The sequence below is a fragment of the Phocoena sinus genome, chromosome 10 (assembly GCF_008692025.1).
Source record: "Phocoena sinus isolate mPhoSin1 chromosome 10, mPhoSin1.pri, whole genome shotgun sequence".
Classification (NCBI taxonomy): Eukaryota; Metazoa; Chordata; class Mammalia; order Artiodactyla; family Phocoenidae; genus Phocoena; species Phocoena sinus.
Genome location: NC_045772.1, coordinates 67,914,458 through 67,938,365, shown reverse-complemented (window position 1 = coordinate 67,938,365; position 23,908 = coordinate 67,914,458). Strand labels below are relative to the sequence as shown.

At 39.1% G+C, this 23,908-nt stretch overlaps 1 protein-coding gene across 1 annotated transcript in view; it reads right to left on the bottom strand.

The window, feature by feature from the left end:
- Positions 1-2,642: 2,642 nt before the first annotated feature.
- The window catches only part of DBX2 (developing brain homeobox 2), a 38,720-nt gene continuing 17,454 nt past the window's right edge, over positions 2,643-23,908 (bottom strand). The window contains exons 3-4 of the mRNA XM_032646351.1: positions 8,562-8,749; positions 2,643-3,308 (exon numbers count right to left, since the gene is read on the bottom strand). Coding sequence (XP_032502242.1) covers positions 2,976-3,308; positions 8,562-8,749 — 521 coding nt within the window. The 3' untranslated portion in view covers positions 2,643-2,975. The remainder of the gene's footprint in view (positions 3,309-8,561; positions 8,750-23,908) is intronic.

Here is a 23,908-nt window from a genome sequence, read left to right as displayed (position 1 = left end):
TGCTTTCTAGAGTAGTGTTAGTCTGGAAAGCAGACAGAAAACATACTCATATGTGATCACTTGGAGAAAAGGAGTCTGCATTTAGAAAACAGAGGGAAATACACGTGTAAGAACACTGTAGGTGGAGGGGGCGTTGGTAAAGCACACGTTAAAGGGGAAAGGAGACCCTTGTCAATTAGAATATGAAGCTCAGCACTTCTCTCCAACAATCTGGGTAAATGAAGGCAAAATCAAGGCACAGCAAGCATATGCCTGTGGACCATGTGCGTGTTTGTGTGTGTTTCCTAAGTACCCCTAATATATTCATCCAAGATGTACTTTTCCTAAGCCTTTAACACACTCTGAGGTAGAAGCCAATTAAAAAATGTATCTGTGGGTTTCCCTGGTGGCGCGGTGGTTGCGAGCCCGCCTGCCGATGCGGGGGACATGGGTTCGTGCCCCGGTCCGGGAAGATCCCACACGCCGCGGACCAGCTGGGCCTGTGAGCCATGGCCGCTGAGCCTGCGTGTCTGGAGCCTGTTGCTCCACAACGGGAGAGGCCACAACAGTGAGAGGCCCGCGTACCGCAAAAAAAAAAAAAAAAAAAAAATGTATCTGTGTATACGATTATCAGGCTAATCATACAGAGAGAAGCCTCCGCTGGGTCTCAGAGCTCGAGATGAAACCCTGGGGGAAGATCATTTAAGCACCAAGTAGCTCACTTCTAAAACCTGGGTAATCGGATGGCCAAGACGCAGGTTTCTCTCATTTGATTTTTAAATTATTCTCAAGAAACATTGACCATAGATAAGCACTCTATGATTTCTAGCAACAAGTGATAGAAAAATACACTTCCATTTCATAAACACTCCTGAGTGACTACTCTCTACAGAGACTTCAAAGTTGAAGACTTTTGTGATTCTTTACTTTCCCCAAACTTCAAAATTAATAGAGAAGATACTGAAGAGAAAATCATTCCCCAAGTAAGAGATTATAAAGTACAACGTGCTTCTGAATTTCTTTAATAAATTTCTCTGCAATCCTCAAAATGTATGTCTTACAATGCATCTGATAGCTGGGTGAATACATTCACAGTGGTAGACACCCCCGCATGGTTGGTTAGATTTCAAGAGCTGAAACTTGACTGCCAGGGGTCAAATCCCATTTATTACCCTCAGTACCTTGGGCAAATCACCCTGACCATACTGGTCTGGGTCCCTTGTCTGAGTAACAAGAATTCTAACAGTAATAGCGTCCCTACACTTCATAGGGTTATTGTCATGAGGATTAAATGAGTTAATCCACATTAAAGGCTTATTAGCAGTCTCCAGCACACAGAAAGGACCTGATAAATGTAAATGAGGTTAACATTATACAAAGAAAAGAAACCATATTATAAATCATTTTAAGACAGGTTTTAAAATTTAAATTGCTGTCAGCAGATCCCTGCCTCTGCTTCCCACAAAGAGGGACTGAGACAATCTTCTTCTGAGATGATTTTTGATCTTGTGATAAAGACATAAGCTAGCATACACCAAATCAAGTTCCATTCATACAAAACAATTCCCTGGTGTTGACAAAAAACATTACCATCTGAAATGTTACCTTTGCTAAAACTCTAAATCCTCAAAGTCTATAGCTAAGAACGTAAGCAAATTAGAAGCTACTCTCTTTATGCAGCTTTCTCACTAACAAAATTCCACATCATGAACTTCTACTAATGTTTCTTGTCCACAGATTAATAACAACCTAGTTCAAAACCACATCATTTCCTTTTTCTGCCTCATTTCCTTCAAAGTGAAACATAATTTTTTCTTGGACCTGGAATAAAAAATTCTAGATGAACCAAGCAAATCGTTACCAGAAATGCAATTTTATAATAATACTATTTCAGAGTACTCAAGAAACATAAAACATCTGTGGTGATGTTTTTGTTAATACATAAAAATAACCTAATATATACTGCATACCACCTAGATGGAAAATTGAGTCTATAACTAAAAGTGCAAACAGAAATCACTATAGATCCCATCAGTATCGGGTTTTGAAGCCCAGTTGGGAACATTTTAAGAGCTGTGACACTTCTTTAAGTCTTGGTTGGAGGTCACAAACTGCTTGGCACAGATGTTTTCTTCAGCCAACACAGTATTTCAAAATTATTAAACTCAAATATCTTTAGGTGAGTCATGCCCTCTATTTACCTGACAGGCCCTTAAAGGCATTTTATTTGGCAGACCCTGATTAAGACCCATCCTTACAGAAAAGAGATCAAATGATAATCATTAGTTAAATGGGTCCCTCCCTCACTGATAGGCTGATAAAGTCCAGAGCCTTGGAAATTAAAGGTACTAACAGTTACATTCAGAAATTCTTCTAGTTGCTTGTTGGATTAATTTTAAATACATACTTTCAGTGCATGTATCTAATAGTGGCTCATTTGATTAGGATCTCTGAGCTGAGTTGTTAAAAATCACTTACATCTGGATACTGAAAGAAACCAGAAAGTAGAGAGTTTTTAAAAAATGTTCTTTTGATATGAAAATTTGTACTGAAGTCCAAATTTCACATAATTTTCAAAAAATTAAAAACATTCAGTCATCGCTGGTTTTTCTTCATATAAAAGGAAGTGAATTTGCTCAATGCACTATTTAGAGAGAAACTAATTTCTACTAATGTATTTTAATGAATATTTATATATATACACATAGAGACACACGCATATATACACATATTCAGAGTAAGGACTGAGCTGACCATTATTCTCGTTCTTTTCAGTTCCATCGTACTTTCTGGGAGATTCTGTTCCACTTACAAATTAAGTCTGAGTCTAGGACCCAAATAAGAGAACACTGGAGAGGGTTTCCTAAAACATTAGTCCATGCTTCACTCCAAAGGTGTTAGGTTTTAGGCACTGATGAGACACAAGCTAGCAGGCTTAAGAGTCCAAACGTTAATAGTTAACTGTTCTTTACGTTAACGTGGCAGAATGCTTCCATTCACACTGAGCCAGTAAGTACACCCTTGTCTCTGGCATCCTCTTCAGAACACAAATATAAGGCACCTTGCAGTGACTTTGCTTCTGGGGCCAATGCCCCTGGACTCTCCAGGATTAGTCTCTCTGAAGGTTCTGGTGAATTCTCCCTCCATCTTGGACTCGAGTGCTGTTGGGAGATTTCCCAGAGTGAAGGACATGGAGAAGGGAAACCCAGAGCAGATCTTGAGAGGGGGTCCTCTTGAAGGACTACTTCTTGGATACACCTGTTGGAAAGCACTTCCTTTTCTTTGGAATTCCGCCATTTCATCCTTCTGTTCTGAAACCAGATTTTCACCTATTGATAAAGTAATCGGACAAAATGATCACTTACATCACGTTACTTCACTTCAGCATTTTAAACTGTAATTTCTTCCACTGTGCCTTCCATAGAATACCTTATCCTGAGAGCCAGCCTAGCAAAGTCCTTGTGGCTTTTTACTTCAGAAGTATCTGAGAAATTACTTTAGTACAGCATCTCCACACACTTATGAAACAAAACAACTCTGGTAAGCTGATGACATCCTGAAAGTCAGACATCTTTCAAGACTGATTTAACTCTCTTCGATATTTTAAAACCTCATTTAGTCTGTGCTAAATTATTTATCCAAAGGAAATGTTATTGACTAGTAATAGCATCTGAGTGTTTATTTTGTGCCAGGTGTCAGGCCAGGCACTCATCCTGGATTATGCAATTTGATCCTCACAATGACTGCAAGAAGTCCTTATTTCACACATAAGAAAACTTAGGTTCAACACAATGAACCAGTTCAAGGTCACATAGCTAGTAAAACAGAAGCATTTAGACTAGAATCCGTCAAAGTCCCACTCCAGCGTTGAGGCTCTTATAAACATTCAGACCTCATCAGAAGCTTCTGGAGACTAAATTAAGATTACATTTTATAATGCTTGGATAAATTGCAGGCTTTATATAATTTCCAAGTTCGAGTACTTCCAGGATTGATCAGACTCAAAGAATTAGGCTCAATAAATAACAATTGACTGTAATTAACCTAAAAGTGCTTATGATGGTAGTTTCTAATTTGAGCCGTACCTTCCCCCACCCCACTTGAGTCCCTCTTTACTACTAACCTCCCTCTGACTGTGTAGTCAACTGTGCTTGAGCAGGAAACTTCACAACTGGTTTCCTGACAGCTTAAAAGCCAATCACATTGCTTTCCTGTGCATTGCACTGCACCCTTTTTTAGTAGCTTTCTATTTTTAGAACAAAAACTGGAAAATTTTTACCTAAAGAAGTAATTATTAAAGTGTACCAACCAGATAGTTCTCCCAATGAAGTAAAAAATTCTACCTGAGATGGTCTTTCCAGATTGGCAAAACAATTCTTTCATTCTTTCAACGTGATGGGCAATGTCCAAAATGGCTACAAAAGAAACCTACCACAGGCAGCTGAGTCCGAAAGACTGCCATCTCAGTTGTAATCCTGTGATTCAGGCTTTTCACAAGAAACCAGTCCTAATGCATACATAGCAGAGCATTTGCTTCTGTTCACAAACTCATTTATTATTTGCAGTAGGCATTTACTCCCAGAATGCCTGCCAACTATTTCCAATGGGTTTTCACCAAGACAGTTATTTGTTGCCATTAGTGAATTTTGTCTTTCTCACCACATTAATTATTTTCTTCTCCTCTTAGCTTTTCTGTATATCCAGAAATTTTTTGAGTAATATCTCAATTTAAAAGAAATCATGAAAGGACTTTCTTCATAATCAGTGGCATTGGGACAAATGTACATATTTGGGAAAAATCATAAAATAAAATTTCTATCTCTCAACAAATACAAAAGCAAATTCCAGATGGATTAAACAGCTAAACATAAATACAAAACTATAAAAATTCTAGAAGAAAATATAGAGATGATCATTACAGTCTTGGGGAGATGAATGATTTCTTAAGCATGACATAAAAAAATAAGGCTACAAAGGGAAAACTAGATCTGACTACATTAAAAAAAGAGAAATTTTTGTACAAATAAAGATGCTACAAGCATATGAAAAAGCCACAAACTACCCAAAAGAATTAAAAGCAGGGACTCAAGGAGATATTTGTACACACAATGCTCACAGTAGCATTATTCATATTAGTCAAAAGGTGGAAGCAACCCAAGTGTCCACTGATGGATGAATGAACAAACAAAATGTGGTATATACATACAACTGAATATTATTCAGTCTTAAAAAGGAAGGAAATTCTGACACATGCTACACCATGGATGAAACTTGAAGACATTATGCCTCGTGAGATATTCCAGTCACAGAAGGACAAATACAGTATGATTCCACTTGTATGAGGTGCCTGGAGTAGTCAAATTCAGAGACAGAAAGTAGAATGGTGGTTGCCTGATGCCTGGGGGGAGGGAGGAATGGGGAGTCATTGTTTAACGGGTGCAGAGTTTCAGTTTCGAGAAATGAAAAACGTTCTGGAGAGGGATGGTGGTGACAGCTGCATAACAAGGTGAATGTACTTAATGCCACTGAATTGTACACTTCAAAAAGGTTAAAATGGTAAGTTTTATGTTATGTGTATTTTACCACAATAAAAAAAAGCCACAAACTTGGAGGGGATTTTTGTGGCAGCTGTTAACAGGAAAATGTTACAAACCGTAATATTCCAAATATTTTGATTAACAGCCAAAGTAATTGCTGCATATCTATCAACAAAAAGACAATAGAAAAAAAAATGGTGCAGCCACGAAAAGGTTAAATTCAGATGAAAAATGACCAGTAAAGTGATCAAAAGATTCCCGAGTTCTGATAATTAGGAAAAAAATAACAGACACAACTGCCCATGAGGTTGGCAACATTTTCAAAAATTTAAATAGTGGAGGGATTGCAAAAAAAGGACTTTATTAGTAAGAGTAAAATTTGATATAATTCAATATCTTGATACAATATTTGGAAAGGAATTTTTAAATTGATCACAACTTAAAATGTACATAAACTTTAACTTATAAATCCGACTCCTAGTTCCCTATCTTACAGAAATATTTTTAAAGTGCATAAAGATATGCAACAGTAAAAACCAGGAAGTAACTTAAAGCTGAGGATGGCTAAGTGAATTACAGTATATCCATGTAATGGTCTGCTCGGAGACACTCACTAAAAAAGAATGAAGTACATGTGTATGCAGACATGGAAGGATGTATCCCATGCCATTTGAGTGGGGGCAGAAAAAGCAAAGGACAAAACAATACTCACGGTCAGCAGCATTAATCATAATAGCCCCAAAATGGGAACAATCCAAACACCCACGATTAGAATGGGTAAACCCTGGTATACCATGTAATACTACACAGCAATGAATGTGAATGAGCTACTGCTACAACACAGCCACATGGATGAATCTCGCAAACATATGGTAAGTGAAAGAAGCCATATACCAAAGAAGATGGACTGAGTGAGCCTACCTATATAAAGCACAAAAACAGGCAAAACTAATCTATGCTGTTCAAAGTTCGAAAGGAGAAGGTAGTGACCGGGAGGGGGCAGGCAGGGGGCTCCTGGCCCGGTGGTAATGTTCTACCTCTTGAGCTGTGTGCTGGTTACACAAGTGATTTGTATTATCCTTCAGAAGATGTTAAAATATATGCAGAGTGTGATGCCATTTTTATTTAAAATTATATACACGATTCTAGGTCTCAGCTTCATTTGTAAAACAGAAATAGCAAAAGTAGCTACTTTTATTATCTGTAAATAACATCAAATGTAAGGGCACATAGTAGTCATTATGAAAGTACCTGTGTTTTTATGTTTGTGCATATATGACACACATATAAGTTTATTTTAAAAATAATACATGATATGCCAATAAACTCAAACAAGAGCCATGTATAAATGACAGTAGAAACCAGGGAGTTGGATTGGAAAGGGAACAGATGTGTTTTCATTTTTAACTTTACCAATCTCCCTTTTGTCTGAATTTACCGTAATAAATACCATGTAGTAACTGTGTAATTAGATATAGTGTACATGCAAATAAGAAAACGTTAAATTACTTCCGAGCTGTTCGCCAAATTCAATAAGGCAAAAAGCGTTCATTCCTGAGGCACTTGAATTTTAAAAACGATATAATCGACTATGTAAAACTATGTGCCTATGGATAACAACTGGGAGATAACATACAAATATGGAAACAGTTTGTTATCTTATCTTAATCAGTATTTCTCAATATTCCCTCTTACCTAGCATAGTGTCTTACACACAATAGACCACCAAGATACACCTATTGATTTGTCTGTCACAGACACAAAATTGCTCTGTGACATAGACAGAATTCCTATATTTGTCCCTGTTTTTAAAGTGAGAAACTGAGGCACAGAGCAGTCAATTAAGGTTATGGGCTCATTAGTCCCACACACGAGGAAAACACAGACTGGCTGATCTAGGTCAGTTATCCTCTACCACACCTCGTACTGCTTCCTACGACTATAAAAAGTCGGGGGACAGGGGGACAGATCACTTCCCTAGGGAAAGGAAGCAAGGTTAAGAAGGGTTTCATCCAAAAATAACTAGTTTAATAACATCCAAAGTTAGAAACCAGGTCATTTGTATTGAGGAAAGTACAGTAGAGCATGGTGGTTAACACAGAGCCTCTGCTAGCCCTTCAGTGCCTTTATGCTGATTCAAAAATTCCAGGTGGAAGGAGCCTTGCACCTGGAAAGTCAGTTTGACAAGCAGAGTACCTGCTGCATTTCAGTTGCTGCCATCCCTCTTAGCCAAATGGCCTTGTGCAGTGAACATCCTGCACAACTGTACATGGTGGCTCCAGGTTAAAGAGAATGCAAACTCCAGAGTCAGATTGCCTGGAGTGGGAGCCCAGTTTCAAAGCAGCTCCACTTTGTGACATGGACCTCTGTTTACCTCTCTACATTTCCTCATCTAGAAAATGGGGATATTTCATATGGTGATTACAATAAGGATTAAATAGGAAAATGCTAGTGCCTTATACTGTTAATTATTTATAAGTAGGCCAAACTTTAAATGGAGTATGCTGCACTTCCCAAAAAGCTAGAAAGTCTATTTCAAAATTATATGAAATATCATTGTACAAGAAAGGTTTGTAAAGGTTGCAAATGTGAAACTACTTGACTGTACTTGACATAAGCCCACAGTGCAAAATAATGAAATCTATTAAGGGGTATTTATGAGTCACTCATTCATGCCTTGATTTTGGACTGGAAATGAAGAAAAAGACAGGAAAATTGGTTCCTGCTTTTGAAGGCAATTATGTAACCTGTTTCTCTGAAAACAGAGCAAACAATGTAATGATGTAAATGCCACAAGCCTTCGCTTTTCTCTTCAATTGAGAAGAATTAATCAGGCGAAAACCTAGACCTCTTCAGCAAAGGGACCGATTTCCAAATAGGAATTGTGACATATATTTCCACCCACTAAAAAATTATGCAAGTCATTTCAATAATGCTTCAGGGTCCAGTGCTATGCCTACTACAACAAATAGTTACCAAATGAATGGATATCATTGGATTCCTTCAGAAATCAGGAGCAGTAGATATCTTCCTGCTCATTAGTACCTGTGATTCCTTTAGTCCCAAGTTGATGGCAAGTTTCTTTCGGTCTGTTTTGCTGATATATTTCTGCTTCTGAAACATTTTCTCCAGAGCCTTTCTCTGGTCCTCAGAAAAGACAGCTCTTCTTAAAATACCCCTCCGAGCTTTGGAATTAGATTCCTGTGTCAGAAGAGGCAACACACTCTCTTCTCCTAGAGGGGAGAAAAGATACAAAAAGCCCCATTAGCTGCAGGGAGAATTCCATCCGTCTTTTCCATGACAATATCCTCCTTCTCTGTACCATGACCAAATTATCTCATCTCTGAACTCTGCACATTTAGAGAGCTTCTTAACCTTTTTTTGGTCATGGACTCCACTGAGAATCTGATAAATGCTCTTTGCTCCCCATTGGGAAAAAAAAGTACATATGCTTGCCTTCCCAATTTTGCATGCCATGTCAGAAAGTCCATGGTCCCAGGTTACAAAGCTCCAGTGCAGAACTAGTAGGTGGTTTAAATACTTAATTTTCCTCTAATTCTTCATTTATTTATTCATTCATTCATTGTCTCAAACTGTTGAACACTTACCATATGCCAGGCACTCCTCTCAATACTATACATTGAGAAATAAGACATATGTTTTATCGTACTCATTACCTATAAAATCAAGTGGGAGGCATTTATTGAACCAGCATCACAAGTGTGATGAAGTATTCCTAAGAAGAGGGTGCACTGGGAGCACAAAACGATGGGCTTAATCTTCATCTGGGATGTCAGGGAAAGCTTGCAAGAGTCAGAGATGTTTAAACTGAGAAGGAAGGTTTGGAAGACCTCCAATCACCCCCTCCCTGATTCAGTTGATCATCAACTCCTTCAGGGAAGAGACATTTACTACTTTTTCTGCCTTTCTGCAGCTAGCACAACACTGGTTCCCACCCTCTGTGAGTTTCATTCATCATTCACTATTCATTTATTCAGCTTCCAAGCTGTGGTAGGAGGAATAATGTCCTTTCCAAAGATGCCCATGTCCTAATCCCCAGAGCCTGTGAACATATTACATTATATGGCAAGGGGTAATTAAGGTTGCAAATGGAATTACAGTTGCTAATCAGCTGAACTTGAGGTTAGGAGAGTATCCTGGAGTATCCATGTAGGCCCAATGTAATGACAAGGGTCCTTATAAGTGGAAGAGGGAGACCAGGAAAGGAAGTCATAGTGATAGTTTTGAAGATGCTACACTTCTTCCTTTGAAGATGGAGGAAGGGGCCATGAACCAAGAAATGCACTAGAAACTGGAAAGGTGAGGAAACAGATTCTCCCCTAGAGCCTCCAGAAGAAATGTAGTCCTGCTGACACACTGATTTTAGTTCAGTGAGACCCATTTCAGGCTTCTGACCTCTATAACTGTACGATAATAAGCTTGTATTAAGACATGAGGTTTGTGGACATTTGTTACAGCAGCAAGAGGACACTAATACACTGGGTATCTACTGAGGAAACCAGACAAACGGCACATGGTCCCCACCCTCAAGGAGTTCACCTTCTCATGGGAGGACCAATACATGAACGTCACTCCAGAATACAGGCACCAGAGGAGCAGGGACTCCAGTTTACGACTGTATCTGGTATGCATTTGGGTGCTTGATAATTATTTCTAAATAAAAAAGCAAATGCATGTCTTAAGTACTGAAATAGAATGATCCCTACAATGCTCTGGCATCATAAAAAAGGAAGTGATGAGCTCGAGAAAATAGTTAGGTTGAGTCAAGTCTAAAAGGACAATTCAGTTCCAGAGAGAAAGAACCAAGGCCAATCCAGGCCTTGAGTGACTAGCGTCTCAAAGCACTAAAGCACAAAGGAATAAAGTCTCTCCAAGGAAAAGTAAGCAGTCTGCAAGGCCTTGGAAGGGCATGAAACGGAGGGTGCAAGCTGGCAACCGTATCCAGCCTGCAGACAGGCTTTGTTTAGAGTGTTGATTAAAAATTCTGATTTAGTTGTTCACATTTAATAACTGGGAGGTTTCATATGAGGTCCAGGTTTCTAACATCTCTTCAAAGGTAACCACACTAGGCTCACCTTCCCATAAAGCAGAGATCTACCATAGTGAGTGGCAGGTGTCCTCTTTAGATGGAGCATGTGATCCTCAGTTTGCCATAGCCTCACCTAACTTGCTTTTTTTGTTTTTTTTGCGGTACGCGGGCCTCTCACTGTTGTGGCCTCTCCCACTGCGGAGCACAGGCTCCGGACACGCAGGCTCAGTGGCCATGGCTCACGGGCCCAGCCGCTCCGCAGCATGTGGGATCCTCCCGGACCGGGGCACAAACCCATGTCCCCTGCATCGGCAGGTGGACTCCCAACTACTGCGCCACCAGGGAAGCCCTAACTTGCTTCTTACCTGACAGGCTCTTGAAGACATCTAGACCTCTGGCACAGAGATTATGGAGTGGAATCGAGCCAGACCATAGAGGACTACAAGGGTTTGGAACATTACCCAATAGTTAGTGAAGACCAATAGAATATGTTTAAGCAGGGTGTGACATGATAATAATAAACCTACACTGAGCACTTCCTCTGTACTCATACTTACTATGTTAAGTCACTGACATGCATTATTTCATTTAATCCTCCCAACCTACCTATGCCATGAATGCTACTATTATTCTTCCCATTTCACAGATGAATAAAAAGAAGCTTAGGTAGCTTACGGAACTTTGTCCAAGGTCACATGGCTAGGGCTTCAAACCCAGGAATACTGATTCCAAAACAAATGCTCTTAATCCTACAGTGGACTGACACAATCTGACTTGTATTTTAGAAGAAAAATGTCAATAAGTGGATAAATCTCGTCAATTTTACCTCTGTAATATAATAGCTTCCCTTCCTATTTGTTTAAAAGATTGTAAACATCTCCCAGCTAGTCTCTCAGCTCTGGGTTGTGCCTCATTCTGATTCATCCTGACATTCCCAGAACTACTGGCCTCTCCCTCTTTCTTCCAGGTCTGTAACACCTGCATCTCCGTAGAAATGCCAGAGCCCCTGGGATGTAATCAAGCCCAGTTCTTTACAAAAGTCTACTCTTACTGATGCCCTTCCCATTCATCCTCTCATGGGAACTTGGTTAATTCTCCATCTACAGAACCAATTATTTTTGCCTCTCTCACACCGAGGTCATAGCTGGAAGTCAGGCTTTGGCACCTGGATTCACTATTTCTTAGAGATTTGAATCGTTTTATGCAATATTTGTCAGTAATAAAAATAGTACAAACATCTCAATATGTTCATATCTTTCTAAATACTTTTCTTCTCTGAACTATCCTTTGTAGAGAGACCATGGAATTGGCCCTTCTGCACTATTTCAGATCACAGATTCATCTGTTGAGACGGTGTCTCTCTAGGAAGCCTCAGAACAAAAGTCTCTGGAGGATGGAAGAACTGGGTTTGGATCTCAGCACTTGGAGTGAGTTACTCTTTCAGTTTGTTTTATGGAGTTTAAGGATTTGATGAAATAGCACAAAACATTTCCAGTGCCTAGCCCACAATAAGGATCCCTCAAATCTATTTCACTTGCCCCTGTTGAATTTCATTTTATTCTTATACGAATCATATGCCACAGACATCCTCTGTACAGACGAAGAAGTGTTCAGAGCAGTTAAGTTCCAAAGCAGCACAAAGGACACAGATCTCAGTGGTAGCAAGACCTTCTAAATCCAAATTCTTGGCTCCTTTCTATGCTTCCCCACACTGTTTCTTGATGGGTCAAGAATGGGAAGAAAGAAACATTTATAAACATAGCCAGGGCTCCTGTCTGTGTCTATGGGCTTCTGCTCCCTGTCCTGGGTCAGTCTGTGAGCCTGAACCATATAGCATCTCCTATCCAACCTGGTAACAGTGTCCTCAGATTCCAGCATCCCCTTCTCACTTCCTATTTTGATCTGGAATTCTTAATTTGTAACTGTATACAATCTACCATTATTAAAGCCATATGTACTAAAAATTAGGAAAGAAACTTAAATATCCGAAGTTAAAGAAATGCATAAGCACATAACGCTATATCTACTAGGTGAAATTGTAAAGAACCACTAACGATGATGACTAGGAAGATGAGGCAGCAGCAAAACAAACAAACGAACAAACAAAAAACCATTATAATACGTATGATATTTAAGATACATACTATGCTCACAACTAAGTAAAAATGCAGAGAAAAAAGACTGAAAGGCAAAAAAAAACCCACTCAGATAGGCTACTGTTGTAGAGTTATGGACAAATAATTCACCTCCACTCTACATTTTAAGTCTGGCTCAGTTTTCTAAGGAAAACAAGCAAACGTTGTAGTAACCTTTGGGGGAGTAATCTGGCCAAGTGATTGAGTCGTCCCTGAGTGACAACTGAAAATGAATCCACTCCATCCTTCACAGATGCTCACAGTTGATAAGGAGAGGTCCGAGAAGAACAGAGACAGCCAAGGTACAAGTGAGATAAACACCTGCAGACCACCACATAGGAAGCTTTTAAGCACCAGATAAGAAGCCACTTAGTCTTGGAGGCCAACAGAGTGAGTCCTGAGAGAGAAGAGCTGCCAGAAGACTAGCAATTCCTCTTGCTGGCCATCTTGACAAAGGCGGGCAGAGAGAGGGACTGACATTTGCAGACGCGTGAGTGGAGTGAGGACAAGTGTGAAACGTGGTAAATCTAGGAATCTCACACAGCTTGGAACTTCCAGACTGCAGGAGATGAGCGGGAAGAACACAGGACATTAGCTGGGAGGTAGATTAGGGCCAGGGGTGACTGAAACAAATCTAAGGGATAATTTGCCACAGAGGAAAAGCCTTTCAAGGACTTGACCAATTTAGTATTTTAGAAAGGCCAATACTTTTTGAGCTAATACAACTTTTTACTTTTTAAAATAATTTTATTTTGTTCTTATTGAAGTATAGTTGATTTACAATGTTGTGTTAGTTTCGGGTGTACAGCACAGTGATTCGGTTATATATATAGCCTTTTTCAGATTCTTTTCCCTTATAGGTTATTACAAACTACTGAGTATACATAGTTCCCTGTGCTATACAGTAGGTCCTTATGGGTTATCTATTTTATAATACAACTTTTTAAATCTGTATAGAAATACAAACAAATTTCTGGACCAATAAAGCTAGTTTAAAAAAAAAAATCTGCCTACATTTTTTTCTAAGCCGAGATTTTACAAATAGGGATCATGATTTTACTCATTTTCACCCCTTCTTCACCAAGATCTACATGTTTACATAAAACAATGGGGTAACACATTTAAATGCCCCTACGACTTTTAATAGGAACCTACAGGTTTTCCTGTTGAGTTATGTTTAAGTGAAGAGAAAGAAGAGTCCCATCAAGGGGATCTACAGATAAATTATTCTCACCAACATGGTAAAAGCTAACGTTGAAGGGTCGTGCACACAAAGCAGACCTCAATCTCTGAAAGACAGAGCTGGAGTGGTTTTGAGGGTCAGAGGGTTAACTCCTGGGTCTGGTCTTTGGGATTCGGTGCCCTACAACAAACACGAATACAACCACTAAACAAGCGAAAACCATGGCAAAGATAAAGAATATTCCATTTTTCCTTTCTTTGCTAGTTGCCTGGTTTCTCTTCGCATTGCTCTCAACACACAAATTGCGCTTGTTTTCATAAACGGAGGTGGCTCAGTTTCCTACAAGAAGCATGTGACAAGATGCTACTTCTACCACTGATGCTCCTCTCCTTTTCTCCCCCATGAGTCTTTTGTGGGCTGTCTCTGGATCTAACCATAAACTACTGATGAACCTATACCATCTTCCTACCTTCTAAATCTAGGAATATGGGCTCAATTACACCTGCGAAACAAACACAGTGACTTCAAGAACTTGTTGGTAATTCAAAAATCTCTCAGAAGCTACTGAAAAGTTATAAGCAACAAACACCTCTGATTATTCCTAAATTCATGACAAAAGTCTGATTTATATGGAAACTTACAGGTGACAAAGATAAATAAATAATATAAAAATAACAATGAAAAGGGACAGAGTTTAAGGCATGCAGTAGAAAAGACACTTTAAAATCCAGGGCCACCAATTCAAGGTGCTATAGGCTCTGCTAATTTGCGAATATCATTATTATTATTTTATAATGTGGCTTCCATATATATTTGGGGCTCAACATGCGCTGATGTATGTGGCAACGACAGGCAGCATGGCATGAAATCTTTACCACAATCCCCAGAGGTACATATTATCATCCCCATTTTCCACAGGAAGAAACTGAGGCTCTGGAAAGATAAGTTGTGCAACTGAGGTCATACACCCAAGCAGAGTGAGGCCAATCAATGCTCTTTAAAATTATACCAAAGATTGTGAAAATTACCAATGTGCCAGGAAAGAGGTCGGGAGGTAGGGAGAGTCATTAAAGTGGCAGAATGACCTAGTATAGAAAAGTTTGCAAAGGCCTAATTCCCTGCATCCTGAGACAGCCCCCATGTACCACACCCCCCTGGGAATCCCTGTGTGCAGTGAGCTTGTGAAGGGCAATTTGAACAGAGGTGTGCTGTGTGTGAATGATACAGTACGGGGTGGGGGGCAGCGAAGAGCAATAGAGAAACACAGCAGTAGATTGGCCTCTGTCTACCCCAGGGTAGGCTACTACTACTACTTATGAACATTTGGGGAGAAAGGGAACCCCATTCCAGGAACGACCCTCGAATACTTTCACTGCCACTGTGGAACTGCTGAATAGAGCCATCAACTTGGAAAATCTATTGTCTTCGAGTCTCTGACTCCTTTAAATTTTCTTCCTGGTTGACCAAGTGTCATTTATCTCCCTTCACTATTGAGAAGTCAAAACCTATGTTCAACTTATCACACATGCACAATTATGTTTTCACCACAATAATTAGGCTTCTTTCTATGTTAGCACAAAATGCTGCATCCCTCTGAAAATCTTAGAGTTCTAAAGATAAATCCTTATAAAAGAAGCTCTCAGGCAGCCTTTTATGGATTTCCATAGGTCTCAATCAGTTCCCCAAGCCCACTCACTGCTCCAGCTGAGAGCAGGAAACATCCAGGTCAGGTGGTAAGAAGACCCATCAGAGCACTGCCACCTCTGACAGTGTCACTCATAGGACGAACCTACAGTAATAAAAATAAGGTCCTTTCCCTGCTGCCTTCAACAAAATCCTAAATTCAAATTTGGAGAATATTCTATGTTCTTTTAAGTTTTAATGAGAAACGGAAGATAGTAAAATGATCTCAAAACGCAGAATCTAAGTTCACCTCCCAAGAAAAAGGGAGAGCAACTTATCCCAGAAGAACATTTCCTCGCTCATATTTTTATAATGCTGCTCCAAATTTAAACTTTGTCTTTTAATGCATAAAATTCTTGAAAGGTCAAATTCAAGTTGGGTACTCAAAGACAAAACGAAATCATTATCTCATTAATTCAATTAGCTATTCTACAAAATTAAGACTCCTATACATTTTCATGTAGTCTTTTCCTTAAGGTCATTCTCTGCATAACTTCTACAACTTTCCATCTCATTTTATGAAGTATGTTATTTTGAAAAGAACCTTATGGATATACTATCAAAGATTTTCCTTACACTGCTTTGGGGGAGAGGAGAACTTTTACCACTGCCTTTAAATTTTTCCCCACTGTAAGGATTGTGCTTAAATACCCTATTAAACTATTATATGTGAGAAGGGCACTAGATGAATGATTGTTTCCACACTGCCACAAGCCAATCATAAATCTAAAAGGTTAACAAGAGAAACTAAATCAATTTTAAACAAGTGACTCATGTTAACAGTCAAAATGGTATTTCACTTGCTAGCTAAGGATGTGTTGCTCTAATCCTACACCTTTTAGAAAAAGTGAAGTCAATATTGTGAAACAATGATGAGGGCACTGATTTCATCTCATTAAAATTTTTAGTGTAAACCATAATTTTGGCTATTCGAACTGAAATACAAAATAATACAAAATTACTTCAACAGTTTATTTTCCTTCTTTCGTACAAATGGAAAAAAACTTAAATGCTTGGGCATAAAATCGTTCTTCCTATTAAAAAAAGAAGAAGAAAAGAAAATCTAGTAAACGCCTTAAATTAAAAAGCTTACCGGGCAGCTGTAAGTCTTATTAACTGTTCCTTGGTATCATGATTATTTATGTAATATTCTTAATTGAAAGCCTAAATCTACCATTTCATTATTATTTGCTGCCAATACAGTGAACATCATAAATAAGAAAGTAAGAAATTCATTTCAGATTTATCACTAATGAGACACCAATGTTTATTAAGAACACTTGTGGCATCTCTACACTGTTTTATTTATTTATTTTTTCTAGTGTTCTTTCTTTTTTTTTAAACATCTTTATTGGAGTATAATTGCTGTACAATGTTGTGTTAGTTTCTGCTGTATAACAAAGTGAATCAGCTATATGTATACGTATATCCCCATATCCCCTCCCCCTTGCGTCTCCCTCCCACCCTCCCTATCCCACCCCTCTAGGTGTTCACAAAGCACGGAGCTGATCTTCCTGTGCTATGCGGTTGCTTCCCACTAGCTATCTATTTTACATGTGGTAGTGTATGTATGTCAATGTTACTCTCTCACTTCGTCCCAGTTTACTCTTCCCCCTCTGCATGTCTTCCAGTCCATTCTCTATGTCTGTGTCTTTATTCCTGTCCTGCCCCTAGGTTCATCAGAACATTTTTATTTTCTTTAGATTCCATATATATGTGTTAATATACAGTATTTGTTTTTCTCTTTCTGACTTACTTCACTCTGTATGACAGACTCTAGGTCCATCCACCTCACTACAAATAACTCAATTTTGTTTCTTTTTATGGTTGAATAATATTCCATTGTATATATGTGCCACATCTTCTTTATCCATTCATCTGTTGATGGACACTTAGGTTACTTCCATGTCCTGGCTATTGTAAATAGTGATGCAATGAACATTGTGGTACGTGACTCTTTCTGAATTACGGTTTTCTCACGGTATGTGCCCAGTAGTGGGATTGCTGGGTCGTATGGTAGTTCTATTTTTAGTTTTTTAAGGAACCTCCATACTGTTCTCCATAGTGGCTGTATCAATTTACATTCCCACCAACAGTACAAGAGGGTTCCCTTTTCTCCACACCCTTTCCAGTATTGTTTGTAGATTTTTTGATGATGGCCATTCTGACAGTGTGAGGTGATACCTCATTGTAGTTTTGCTTTGCATTTCTCTAATGACTTGTGATGCTGAGCAGCTTTTCATGTGTTTGTTGGCAATCTGTATATCTTCTTTGGAGAAGTGTCTATTTACGTCTTTTGCCCATTTTTGGATTGGGTTGCTTGTTTTTTTGATGTTGAGCTGCTTGTATATTTTGGAGATTAATCCTTTGTCGGTTGCTTCATTTGCAAATATTTTCTACCATTCTGAGGGGTGTCTTTTCATGTTGTTTATGATTTCCTTTGCTATGCAAAAGCTTTTACGTTTCATTAAATCCCATTTGTTTATTTTTGTTTTTATTTCCATTTCTCTAGCAGGTGGGTCAAAAAGGATCTTGGCTGTGATTTATGTCATAGAGTGTTCTGCCTATGTTTTCCTCTAAGAGTTTTATCGTGTCTGGCCTTACATTTAGGTCTTTAATCCATTTTGAATTTACTTTTGTGTATGGTGTTAGGAAGTGTTCTAATTTCACTCTTTTACATGTAGCTGTCCAGTTTCCCCAGCACGACTTATTGAAGAGGCGATCTTTTCTCCATTGTATACTTTTGCCTCCTTTATCAAAGATAAAGTGACCATATGTGTGTGGGTTTATCTCTGGGCTTTCTACGCTGTTCCATTGATCTATATTTCTGTTTTTGTGCTAGTACCACACTGTCTTGATTACTATAGCTTTGTACTATAGTCTGAAGTCCAGGAGCCTGATTCCTCCAGCTCCATTTTTCTTTCTCAAGATTGCTTTGGCTATTCGGGGCCTTTTGTGTTTCCATACAAATTGTATAATTTTTTGTTCTAGTTCAGTGAGAAATGCCTTGGTAGTTTGATAAGGATTGCACTGAATCTGTGGATTGCTTTGGGTAGTATAGTCATTTTCACAATGTTGATTCTTCCAATCCAAGAACATGGTATATCTCTCCATCTGTTTGTATCATCTTTAATTCCTTCCATCAGTGAGTTATAGTTTTCTGTATACAGGTCTTTTCTCTCCCTAGGTAGGTTTATTCCTAGATATTTTATTCTTTTTGTTGCAATGGTAAATGGGAGTGTTTCCTTAATTTCTCTTTCAGATTTTTCATCATTAGTGTATAGGAATGCAAGAGATTTCTGTGCTTTAATTTTGTACCCTGCTACTCTCCCACATTCATTGATTAGCTCTCGTAGTTTTCTGGTAGCATCTTTAGGATTCTCTACGTATAGTATCATGTCATCTACAAACAGTGACAGGTTTACTCCTTCTTTTCCCATTTGGATTCCTTTTATTTCTTCTTCTTCTCTGATTGCAGTGGCTAAAACTTCCAAAACTATGTTGAATAATACTGATGAAAGTGGGCAACCGTCTTGTTCCTGATCTTAGAGGAAATGGTTTCAGTTTTTCACCACTGAGAACAATGTTGGCTGTGTGTTTGTCATATATGGCCTTTATTATGTTGAGGTAGGTTCTCTCTATGCCTGCTTTCTGGAGCGTTATCATAAATGGGTGTTGAATTTTGTCAAAAGCCTCTTCTGCATTTATTGAGATTATCATATGATTTTTATCGTTCAATTTGTTAATATGGTGTATCACATTGACTGATTTGCATATATTGAAGAATCCTTGCATCTCTGGGATAAACCCCATTTCATCATGGTATATGATCCTTTTAATGTGCTGTCGGATTCTGTTTGTTAGCATTTTGTTGAGGATTTTTGCATCTATGCTTATGAGAGATATTGGCCTATAGTTTTCTTTGTTGTGACATCTTTGTCTGGTTTTGGTCTCAGGGTGATGGTGGCCTCATAGAATGAGTCTGGGAGTGTTCCTCCCTCTGCTATATTTTGAAGAGTTTGAGAAGGATAGGTGTTAACTCTTCTCTAAATGTTTGATAGAATTCACCTGTGAATCCATCTGGTCCTGTGCTTTTGTTTTTTGGAAGATTTTTAATCACAGTTTCAATTTCAGTGCTTGTGATTGGTCTGTTTATATTTTCTATTTCTTCCTGGTTCAGTTTCGGAAGGTTGTGCTTTGCTACGAATTTGTCCATTTCTTCCAGGTTGTGCATTTTTTTGGCATATAGTTGCTTCTAGTAATCTCTCATGATCCTTTGTATTTCTGCAGTGTCAGCTGTTACTTCTTTTTCATTTCTAATTCTGCTGATTTGAGTCTTCTCCTTTTTTTTTCTTGATGAGTCTGGCTAATGGTTTATCAATTTTGTTTATCTTCTCAAAGAACCAGCTCTTAGTTTTATTGATCTTTGGTATTTTTTTCTTCATTTCTTTTTCATTTATTTCTGATCTGATCTTTAGGATTTCATTCCTTCTGCTAACTTTGGGGTTTTTTTGTTCTTCTTTCTTTAATTGCTTTAGGTGTAAGGTTAGTTTGTTCATTTGAGATTCTTCTTGTTTCCTGAAGTAGGATTGTATTGCTATAAACTTCCCTCTTAGAACTGCTTTTGTTGAATCCCATAGGTTTTGGGTCATCGTGTTTTTATTGTCATTTGTTTCTAGGTATTTTTTTATTTCCTCTTTGATTTCTTCAGTGAGCTCTTGGTTATTTAGTAGCATATTGTTTAGCCTCCATGTGTTTGTATTTTTTAGTTTCTTTCCTGTAATTGATATTTAGTCTCATAGTGTTGTGGTTAGAAAAGATACTTGATATGATTTCAATTTTCTTAAATTTACCAAGGCTTGATTTGTGACCCAAGATATGGTCTATCCTGGAGAGTGTTCCATGAGCACTTGAGAAGAAAGTGTATTCTGTTGTTTTTGGATGGAATGTCCTATAAATATCAATTAAATCCATCTTGTTTAATGTGTCATTTAAAGCTTGTGTTTCCTTATTTATTTTCATTTCGGATGATCTGTCCATTGGTGAAAGCGGGGTGTTAAAGTCCCCTGCTATGACTGTGTTACTGTCGATTTCCCCTTTTATGCTTGTTAGTATTAGCCTTATGTATTGAGATGCTCCTATTTTGGGTGCATAAATATTAACAATTGTTATATCTTCTTGGATTGATCCCTTGATCATTACATAGTGTCCTTCTTTGTCTCTTGTAATAGTCTTTATTTTAAAGTCTATTTTGTCTGATATGAGTATTGCTCCTCCAGCTTTCTTTTGATTTCCATTTGCATGGAATATCTTTTTCCATCCCCTCACTTTCCATCTGTATATGTCCCTAGGTCTGAAGTGTGTCTCTTCTAGACAGCATATATATGCATCTTGTTTTTGTATGCATTCAGCCAGTCTATATCTTTTAGTTGGAAGATTTAATCCATTTACATTTAAGGTAATTATCGTATGTATGCTCCTATTACCATTTTCTTAATTGCTTTGGGTTTGTTTTTGTAGGTCTTTTACTTCTCTCGTGTTTCCTGCCTAGAGAAGTTCCTTTGCATTTGTTGTAAAGCTGGTTTGGTGGTGCTGAATTCTCTTAATTTTTGCTTGTCTGTAGAGGTTTTAATTTCTCCATCAAATCTGAATGAGATCCTTGCTGGGTAGAGTAACCTTGGTTGTAGGTTTTTCCCTTTCATCACTTTAAATATGTCCTGCCACTCCCTTCTGGCTTACAGTTTCTGCTGAAAGATGAGCTGTTAACTTTATGGGGATTCCTTGTATGTTATTTGTTGCTTTAATATTTCTTCTTTGTATTTAATTTTTGATAGTTTGATTAATATGTGTCTTGGCGTGTTTCTCTTTGGGTTTATCCTGTATGGTACTCTCTGCGCTTCCTGGACTTGATTGACTAGTCCCTTTCCCATGTTAGGGAAGTTTTCGACTATAATCTCTTCAAATATTTTCTCAGACCCTTTCTTTTTCTCTTCTTCTGGGACCCCTATAATTTGAATGTTCATGCGTTTAGTGTTGTCCCAGAGGTCTATGAGTCGACCCTCAATTCTTTTCATTATTTTTTCTTTATTCTGCTCCCTGACAGTTATTTCCACCATTTTATCTTCCAGCTTATTTATCTGTTCTTCTGCCTCAGTTATTCTGCTATTGATTCCTTCTAAAGTATTTTTAATTTCAGTAACTGTGTTATTCATAACTGTTTGTTTGCTCTTTAGGTCTTCTAGATCTTTGTTAAATGTTTTTTGTATTTTTTCCATTCTGTTTCCGAGATTTTGGATCATCTTTACTATCATTACTCTGAATTCTTTCTCAGGTGGGTTGCCTATTTCGTCTTCATTTATTTGGTCTTGTAGGTTTTTCCCTTGCTCCTTCATCTGTAACGTAATTTTTTGTTTTTTTTTTTTTTTTTTTTTGATGGATGGTACTGTATTCCTGTCTTACTGGTTGTTTGGACTGAGACATCCAGCAATGGAGTTTGCAGGCGGTTGGATAGAGCTGGGTTTTGGAGCTTAGATGAGGACCTCCAGGAGTCCTCACTCCGATTAATATTCCCTGGGGTCTGAGGTTCTCTGTTAGTCCAGCAGTTTGGACTCAGAGCTCCCTGCACAGGAGCTCAGGCCCACCTCTGGTCTGGGAACCAAGATCCCACAAGCTTCCTAGTGCAGTAAAAAAAAAAAAAGCAAGCAAGCAAGAAAGAAAAGAGCAGTACAATATCAAAGAATAAAAAAACAAAATAAAATTAGAATGATAAAATATATATTAGGAAAAATAAAACTATAATTGGAACAACTGCAACAAAGTAAAACAAAACCACACCAGAAAAAAGAAAAGGAAAAAAAAGGGGGGGAGGGTGGGGAACAAGCCAAAAGGAGAGAACAATAACAAAGTATAAAGAATAAAATAAAATTAGAAAAATAAAAGAATTGAAAAAATAAAAATATAAAAGAATCAACCACAATGAATCAATAAGGTAAAACAATCCCAATCTAAAAGAGGAAAAAAGAAAAAAAAAAAATAGCCTTGACTATGGGAGCGGAATTTAGGCAGGGGTGGAACTTAGGCAGGGACGGGGTTTAGGGTGGGACAGGACCTAGGTGGGAGGGGGGGCTACGTTTGAGCATGGGGTGGAGCCTCTGCTTAGGGCCTGCGTGGAATAGGAGAGGCAGCACGTCAAAAGGAGGGAGTCTGGAGTGTGGAGTTCTGGAGTTTGGAAGTAGCGCCCTGAGTGAGGGTGTATGGGTGGGGCTTGGGTTCTGCATGGCAGGAGCGAGGGTCCAATGGCAGAGGATTAGGCCCGGGAGCCCAACAGGCTTCCCGGTGCCTAAGTGGACAAGGAAAGCACTGGCTGTGTTCCTCCACGTCCCCACCATCTCCCCCAGGTTCTCCCCTGTCACCACTGCTGGGCCCGTAACCTTGGGTCAGTCCCACTGGGTTTAGGCACTCCTCCCCTCCCCCAGCCACTCCTCGGGGTGCTGGTCCTGGAGGTCTGGCCTTTACTTTTGCTCCCCCTTCCCTCCCTCCCACTCCTTCAGGACCTGCACGGCTGGAGGGGGCTTTGGTGGCCAGAGGATCAGGCCCGGGATCTCAGCAGGTTCCTGGGGGCCCAAGTGGGCAGGAGAAACCTGGCCATACTCCTTTTTGATCCTCTGCCCTCCCAGTGGTTCCCCAATTTCTCCCTTCGGGTATGGGATCCCTTCCCCTCACCCAGCCACCCCTCAGGGGCGCCAGTCCCATCCCGCCTCCACTTCTCCTCCCCCTTCCTTCCCCCAGTGACCCATGTCCTACCCGGTCACTGGGGCCTCCTCCCATCCCCTTAGGTGTCCGAGGTTCCCCACCGGTGCCTGGTAGGTGCCCTAGTTGTGCCGAGACGCGCATTCCGCATCCTCCTAGTATGCCAGGTTGACTCCACCCTCCTGTGCTGTTTTAAAATGCCAGCTTAGAAACGGAGACAAACCAAGTGCATTCTCATCGTCAGTCTGAACTGTGCTGATTTTCTCCTTGTATGTTTTATTGAATAAAAAAGATAAACACAAGGACTTTATAAGCCTCCAGAGATACACACCACAATTTACAACAGCTACACAAAGGCATAAAGTGGGAAGGGCTGAGAAGCAGATGGAGAAAAATGAGACATGCTTAGGGTGATTTTTTTCAAGCAGTCAGGAAGATGAAGTTATCTAGAAAATGACTTTGGACTTACTTTTATGTGCTCTATTTAGTAAACTGGCCCGGGCATTAGTATGCTTTTATGGCTTAGAAACTCATGAAAACAGTACTATAAAATGAATACACACACACATTCACGCATACATGAATGTCCACC